This window comes from Oncorhynchus nerka, linkage group LG24 (assembly GCF_034236695.1).
Source record: "Oncorhynchus nerka isolate Pitt River linkage group LG24, Oner_Uvic_2.0, whole genome shotgun sequence".
In the NCBI taxonomy this organism is placed as follows: domain Eukaryota; kingdom Metazoa; phylum Chordata; class Actinopteri; order Salmoniformes; family Salmonidae; genus Oncorhynchus; species Oncorhynchus nerka.
The window spans coordinates 61,997,572-62,006,064 of NC_088419.1; the positions used below are offsets into that span (position 1 = coordinate 61,997,572).

General features: G+C 42.3%; 1 protein-coding gene across 1 annotated transcript; it reads right to left on the reverse strand.

Annotated features, from left to right (window-relative positions):
- Positions 1–1,187: 1,187 nt before the first annotated feature.
- acer1 (alkaline ceramidase 1) lies at positions 1,188–5,469 on the reverse strand. The gene is made up of 7 exons (XM_029630807.2): positions 5,367–5,469; positions 4,515–4,627; positions 4,185–4,299; positions 3,850–3,988; positions 3,152–3,289; positions 2,892–3,029; positions 1,188–2,769 (listed from the first exon to the last, which is right to left on the reverse strand). The coding sequence occupies exons 1-7, from the start codon at positions 5,371–5,373 to the stop codon at positions 2,592–2,594; spliced, it is 828 nt and encodes a 275-aa protein (XP_029486667.1). The 5' UTR covers positions 5,374–5,469; the 3' UTR covers positions 1,188–2,591.
- Positions 5,470–8,493: the final 3,024 nt, after the last annotated feature.

Here is an 8,493-nt window from a genome sequence, read left to right on the forward strand (position 1 = left end):
CCACGCAGCCATCATACCGCTCAGGAAGGAGACGCGTTCTGTCTCCTAGAGATGAACGTACTTTGGTGCGAAAAGTGCAAATCAATCCCAGAACAACAGCAAAGGACCTTGTGAAGATGCTGGAGGAAATAGGTACAAAAGTATCTATATCCACAGTAAAACAAGTCCTATATCGACATAACCTGAAAGGCTGCTCGGCAAGGATGAAGCCACGGCTCCAAAACCGCCATAAAAAGCCAGACTATGGTTTGCACTGCACATGAGGACAAAGATTGTACTTTTTGGAGAAATGTCCTCTGGTCTGATGAAACAAAAATAGAACTGTTAATGACCATCGTTATGTTCGGAGGAAAAAGGGTGAGGCTTGCAAGCCGAAGAACACCATCCCACCCGTGAAGCACGGGGGTGGCAGCATCATGTTGTGGGCGTGCTTTGCTGCAGGAGGGACTGGTGCACTTCACAAAATAGATGGCATCATGAAGTAGGAAAATTATGAGGATATATTGAAGCAACATCTCAAGACATCCGTCAGGAAGTTAAAGCTTGGTTGCAAATGGGTCTTCCAAATGGACAACGACCCCAAAGTACTTCCAAAGTTGTACTTCCAAAGTTGTACTTCCAAAGTTGTGGCAAAATGGCTGAAGGACAACAAAGTAAAGGTATTGGAGTGGCCATCATAAAGCCCTTACCTCAATCCTATATAAGATTTGTTTGCAGAACTGAAAAGGCGTGTGCGAGCAAGGAGGCCTACAAACCTGACTCAGTTACGCCAGCTCTGTCAGGAGGAATGGGCCAAAATTCACCCAATTTATTATGGGAAGCTAGTGGACGGCTACCCGAAACGTTTGACGCAAGTTAAACAATTTAAAAGCAAATCTACCAAATATTAATTGAGTGTATGTAAACTTCTGACCCACTGGGAATGCGATGAAATGAAATAAATCATTCTATCTACTATTATTCTGACATTTCACATTCTTAAAATAAAGTGGTGATCCTAACTGACCTAAGACGGAGTTTTTACTAGGATTAAATGTTAGGGATTGTGAAAAACTGAGTTTAAATGTATTTGGCTAAGGTGTATGTAAACTTCCGACTTCAACTGTATCTATGTCTAATGCTCAATACGTTGTTCATAGCAACTTTTCTTTTTTTCAATCAAAAGAGAGAACTACATTCTGTTAAATGTCTCAAATTTGTCTGTACATTTATTTCAGTAATGCACAAACTGTTAATCTTATTCATATAAAAATGTAATTGCTCTCATAGAGGTAGAACCCCACACATAACAAAACTTGACATGTTCCTAACAGTTTCTGTAATAACATTGTAATACTCTTTGAAAAACCTGAGAGAGATTAAATTAATACATGTATGTTATAAAATGACTTAGTTTAGTTCAGTTCACACACAATGTGATATTTATCCCTGAAAAAGGTGTAGGTCATGTAAACAAACTCTACAAGCCCCCTGAAATGTGGTTGCGATTCAGCCCCACATTTAAACAAAGCTGTCTTTTTTGTTGAAAGTATCTCAGTACTCAGCTAAATATAAAAACATGTTGTTTTTTTTTATTATTTTTTTTTTTACCCCTTTTTCTCCCCAATTTCGTGGTATCCAATTGTTTTAGTAGCTACTATCTTGTCTCATCGCTACAACTCCCGTACGGGCTCGGGAGAGACGAAGGTTGAAAGTCATGCGTCCTCCGATACACAACCCAACCAAGCCGCACTGCTTCTTAACACAGCGTGCATCCAACCCGGAAGCCAGCCGCACCAATGTGACGGAGGAAACACCGTGCACCTGGCAACCTTGGTTAGTGCGCACTGCGCCCGGCCCGCCACAGGAGACAAGGACATCCCTACCGGCCAAGCCCTCCCTAACCCGGACGACGCTAGGCCAATTGTGCGTCGCCCCACGGACCTCCCGGTCGCGGCCGGTTACGACAGAGCCTGGGCGCGAACCCAGGGACTCTGATGGCCCTTAACCACTGCGCCACCCGGGAGGCCAAAACATGTTTTTTTTACAAACACCATGTGCAGAGAATATCCTTGCACATACAGATGTAGGATCTTAATTTGACCTATATTGGAACAGCAAAATAATCCTGCAGTAATAGGATTTTAACGTTTAGTCCATAATGTTGCTTGATCGGTGATTAGGCTATTATGCTGGCCAAAAGTATGCTACATGAAAAGCAAAATACTGTTAATATAACCGTTGGTTTTCAGTGAATGTATGTGAACCAAGAAGCTCATCTGCATTTCCTGCAATGCAGGAAAATTCTCAGCAAAAAAAAGATTGATCAAATTAAGATCCTACATCTGTATGAATGCAAATAACAGATGGGTGAATTGATCAAAATTCACACAAAATGCATACAAACATACACACATTAATGACCTGAGTGGCATTGATTCTATTATCATATAAAATAAGAAGCAAACCAATGGATTGCAGCCATTTCTCAAACTGAGTCACTGCTAAGTACAAAGAAAGGCACTGCATCTGACACTTTCTCTGCATGGCACTACAGACCACATTTCATCACCAAAGCCTTCAAGTTGTCTCTTGCAGAAGATGAATGTTCTTTAGAATATTTTCTGAGTCTTGGTGGTTCCTTTCAGAACAATGTAAGGCAACCCCAGGACCCAGTTGTCATTGGGCCAGTACTGAAGGCTTGGCAGGGAGTAGGGTATCTCATAGTTGGCATCCAAGTAGGCTATCAGGGTGCTTGCGTAGGCTACAGCCATCACAATCAGAATGTGCCTAGAGAGTGAATAGACACATGTCAGTTATACATGGTTTTGTTTGTGATTCACAAAATCAAAAAGAAAATTGTTCCATCTAACTTCTATTAACATCATTGTTGTTGTCTCCCCTACTCCTACCAGATGCCATGCAGGTAACAGAAATTAAGCTTTTGCCAGAAGCTGCATCCGAAACGATCACTGATCCAGCAGGAGATGGCCAGCACCCACAGGCCAACAGCAGACCAGCATAACCGCAGCACCTTCGGGTCAGTACAGCTGTGTGTGAGGAAAATAAAGGGAAAGAGAGAGAGACAGAAAGCAGTTATTTGATAGCAGTTATCAGACAGTGGAGTGATAGGCAGTAATGTACAGTGCAATAATGGGAGTTATTTCCTTACGTCCTCATCTCCAGACCCAATGAGTAGATGATGTGGAGGGCAAAGCAGTTGAGGAGGTAGGCATTGGCAGTGGGTTTGACAAAGGAGCATAGGGTGGTGACAACAGTTATCATCATGACCAGCCGGGAAAAAGTTGTCCTGCAGGGGGCGAGAGAGAGAGGGTTAGGGGTGGGTAGGAGACATAACATTAACTTGAAGACAGTTGACAGGTATCACACGGCAGCACAGAAAACACTGGAAGGTAAATAAATGGGGACTATTGAACTAGGGGCTAGTTTTATAGTTAAATTGGGATTATCTTCACACTGTCTTAACAGTGTTAATGGGAGTGTCATTCAGAATGCCAGGGAGCCCCTCTCTCCCACTGGCTGGTGAATATAGCACACTGTGCAGGCTGCTCCTGGCCTGGTTGTCCGGCTCCTGGCTTAATATGGCTTCTGTTTCAACCTAGCGTGCCCTGTAAAAAGATCCTGTCATTGTCTCCTGCCTTATTAAAAGCCTACAGTACGTACTGCCGTTTGGTCCATACAGAAAGAACAGCCGCATGATCCTGTAGCAGGGAGATCTAAACACACGTGGATGCTGCTCTATGGTTGCATTAAATAGAGACAGGAAGGCAGCACGCGGTACCCTACTTCCAATATTCACAGACAACATTTTGTCTGCAGAAGCCTCAACCAGGAGCAATGGTGACCAACCTGTCCTTGATGAAGGAGGGGAAGAGCCTGCGTGGAAACCAGAGACCATAGCAGAGCCCCAGGACCCACAGGATGGACAGCTCATCTAGCATCTGGCCCATGAAGCTCAGGGTCATGTGGAAGTAGGCAGAGAAGAGACCTGTAGGGAGGGGACACATGTTAATGGCCCGTTCCTAAATGTCCCCCAGCCCCTACCCAGTATCAATTGGGAAGAGGTTAAGAGCTATTATTGAATTCAGAATGAACTGAAAGCACCCTGATGAGGCCACCCTTGAAGTGGAGTTATAACTGAATGAAGGTTGGCCTGCTGTTTGGAAAGGAGAGTGAAGACACACCCACAAAGATCATCATGGTCCAGACCAGGTGTACCGCTAGGTTCCTCTCCCTGGCGTAGGGGTGCAGCAGGTATAGCATGATGGGGGAGATCACGAAGAAGAACAGGCTGCTCATCTGGAGAAACAGAAAGGACTGTTCTAAAATATGGATTCACAATGTAATGTAGTGTGTGATGCACCTGTCCACTACATCTATCATCATTGTTGCCATACAGGATGGTCCACAACAGATACAATACAAGAGTACAGCAGACAAGTGAGTTGCGATATAGTTTCAGAAAGGTACATTTCTCAGCTGGATATTGTAAGAAAGGAATCATGTACACTTACAGTGTTGAAGTACTCCACTATGTGTTCAGAGTGCCTGTAGTTATCCTCACACCAGTCCAAATCGGAGCTTTCATAGGCGAACAGGCCTGTCATCTTCTCACTAGAATAGAACCCTGTGGGGGAGAAAGAAAGAGGCCGTTATTTTCTATGCTTCCAGCATAGAGCACAGTATGACTAACCATGTGGATGTAGCCTTTTTCAAAGACTCCACATGCTGATCCACTTTTTGAAGACGCCACATGAGGGACTGGCTTTAGTGAAATGTCAGTTGTCTGTTTTTTAAGCAAATATCCAGGAGTGGATGCCTTAGCATGGGCTTCTTCAATCACAGTCACCAAAATGGTTGCTTCAGTGTTGCTTATGTTGTCCTGAATTATAGTGCTACATCCAGCCGGCCTGTTGGATTGTTAGCAGCATGAGTAAAATGACATATTCAGTGACAGTAAATATAATTGAAATCAACTATGTTGTTGAAATATGACATTTAAATGGGTTACACACAGAGTAGGATGGCCTGTCAATGCTAAATGTTCTCAGCTGGATATCCATCCATGTTTTATCCATCCATGCTGCAATCATGGCATGCTTTAAAATAATTGTCTTTGAGCCAAAGCAAATATTATCTTAACATTGCGTATGCAAGTAGGTTGCAAGTAGGTGGCATAAGACCTTACATTGAAAGACTCAAGAAGACAAATCATCATCATGAAATAATGTCATCATCAAAACATCTGTAACCTGTTGTTATAACTTATATATTGTCAACAAAACAGCACGCGTTCATATGGAATGTATGCAGACACGATATGACCACCATCTCAGGAGACTAGATAACATAGATATAGAGTTTACCTGCCATGTTGTAATCCAACCACAACTACTCAACTACTTTCCTCTCCAAGTGGCAGGTGGATTTTAAGTAGGGGACAAATGCTCCCGATCCTGTTGCACGAGTCTTTACTGTGACATCACGCCCCGGTGTGGCAAGAAAAGCTACTGTGAAACTGACATTCCCGGTGCCTTTGTTATAGTACAACCCGTCAGTTCAGAATTTGGATTAAAGTTGAATGGGAACCAAATGCACATGGGTGCATTTTACGCATGAACGTAAAACCTGATACCCAACCTCAGCAACACGCAACGCATGATCAAACAAATTTAACTAAAACCTACCATATTACATTCCCCTTATTACATTATTCCTTATTCGCCATCCTTTGTTTGAAATTATAGTTTTAGAATAGACCGAATACACACCTAATGGCAAAAGCTGTGGCTATTCATATTCTCTATAGCCAGGTGTACCAGCGGGCATGGCACAAGCACACGAGCGTGAGGCCACATTGGTCATATGTCACCTCAATGCCCTTTGCTTTTGACGGAAGGCATAGGTAGCCAATCGTTCCTTACCTGCTGTTTGCCATTGTATTATTTATGTATTCTAGAAGCAAGAACATTCCTGACAATGTTAATTGAAACAATTGTGCTATTATGCCATTTTACAAGGGATGGCAAAACTACAAGTCAGTCAAACAGCACAGACACCTGGTATATATATATTAGAATATGGAAATATGGAAGTCGGGGTGGCAGGGTAGCCTAGTGGTTAAGAGCTTTGGACTAGTAACCGGAAGGTTGCAAGTTCAAACCCCCGAGCTGACGAGGTACAAATCTGTCGTTCTGCCCCTGAACAGGCAGTTAACCCACTGTTCCTAGGCTGTCATTGAAAATAAGAATTTGTTCTTAACTGACTTGCCTAGTAAAATGAAGGTTAAATGTTTTTAAATTAAAATTAAACTGCATGTTTAATCCCCACACAAGGCCTATGCTGGTTTGGAATAGGATGAGGGCCAAAGAGCCCAGGCAATTCTACAGCTGTATTTTCATTTTAAGAAGTCTGGTTGGTGATATAAAGCTCCATGGGGAATGAGGTCAGAGTTGAGACCAGCTCTACTGGTCTGTCTGTGGATCATCAGAATAAGCAGGGGATCCTGCTCAGCAACTACACAGTCTTGTTATTGTGACCTCCACAGGTACTAATGACAATACTCAATTATTAAAGCAGTAGCCTACCATGTATGTTTAACATGTACCTCATAGTATGGCTGTATTCATTGAGTATGTCGTCTGCTCATATGATTTCTTTATTCAGACGAAGGGTACTGCTATGGGATACCCTATGGCTCCTAACTGTGCTAATTTGAATGTGGGTTACATTGAGAAACAGTCCATTCTTAATCCTCTCAAAAATGTTTTCTTGCCTGACATTACAATTTAGAAACCGTACATTGATGATATTTTTGTTCTATGGAGGGGTGATGCAAAACAGCTCCAGGCATTCCATGCTTTTCTAAACTCTTCTTCTGAGCACCTGAGATTTACTATGTAATCTGACATGTGTCAATCAGTTTCCCTGATCTTCTGATTTTGTGTGAGGATAATGTTCCAAACACTGATCTTTACAGGAAACCTACTGATCCTAATATTTTGTTTATGGCTGATAGTTGTCACCCGCTTCCCTTGAAACACAGTTTGCGCTACAGCCAATTCTGGCGAATCAAACGAATTTGTAAAGATTTCGAAAGAAATATGGCTGACACGCAAAGACAATTCAAGGAGAGGGGGTACAAAAATGTTCAGATTAATACTGCCATTGAGAAAACTCAAAACAAATCGAGACATGATCTATTTCAAGGACAGTCTGGCAAAAAGAAGCATTCTTGCGTTCTTAGGGTGCCGTCTTTCGGATGGGACGTTAAACGGGCGTCCTGACTCTGTGGTCACTAAAGATCCCATGGCATTTATTGTAAGAGTAGGGATGTTAACCCCGGTGTCCTGGCTACATTCACAATCTGGCCTTCATACCATCATGGCCTTCTAATCCTCCCCAGTTTACGATTGGCTCATTCATCCCCCTTCCTCTCCCCTGTAACTATTTCCCAGGTCGTTGCTGTAAATGAGTCAATTTACCTGGTAAAATAAAGGTTAAATAAAATAAAATAAATACCACTCACTATTCAAAGTGCTCTGAACAAATTAAGGGAATCGTTCACAAACATTGGCACATTCTAAAATACGATGACAGTATTGCTAATGTGTTTTCAGACTCTCCCTTGGTCCTATTCTCACCGGGCAGAAATCTCAGAGATTAATTGGTAAACTCCGAAGGGCCGTTCTTACGCACGACGCAACCTGGAGTGCCTGGATACAGCCCTTATCCGTGGTATATTGGCCATATACCACAAAACCCAGAGGTGCCTTATTGCTATTATAAACTGGTTACCAATGTAATCAGAGCAGTACAAATAAGTTTTGTCATTTAGTTGATTGGTTATCCACTGGTTTTTCACTAGGTGCGGTGCATTCAGAAAGTATTCAGACCCCTTGACTTTTTCCACATTTTGTTACGTTACAGACATATTCTAAAATGGATTAAATAAATAAAAATCCTCATCAATCTACACAATCTACCTCATCAATCTACCTCATAATGACAAAGCAAAAACAGTTTATTTTTTATTTTAGCAGATTTATAACAAATAAAAAACAGAATTACCTTATTTACATAAGAATTCAGACCCTTTGCTATGAGACTCAAAATTGAGCTTAGATGCATCCTGTTTCCACTGATCATCCTTGAGATGTTTCTAAAACTTGATAGGAGTCCACCTGTGGTAAATTCAATTGATTGGACATGATTTGGAAAGGTACACACCTGTCTATATAAGGTCCCACATTTGACGGTGCATGTCAGAGCAAAAACCAAGCCATGAGGTTGAAGGAAATGTCTGTAGAGATCAGAGACAGGATTGTGTCCAGGCACAGATCTGGGGAAAGGTACCAAAACATTCCTGCAGCATTGAAAGTCCCCAAGAACACAGTTACCTCCATCATTCTTAAATGGAAGAAGTTTGGAACCCCCAAGACTCTTTCTAGAGCTGGCCGCCCGGCCACACTGAGCAATCGGGGTAGAAGGGCC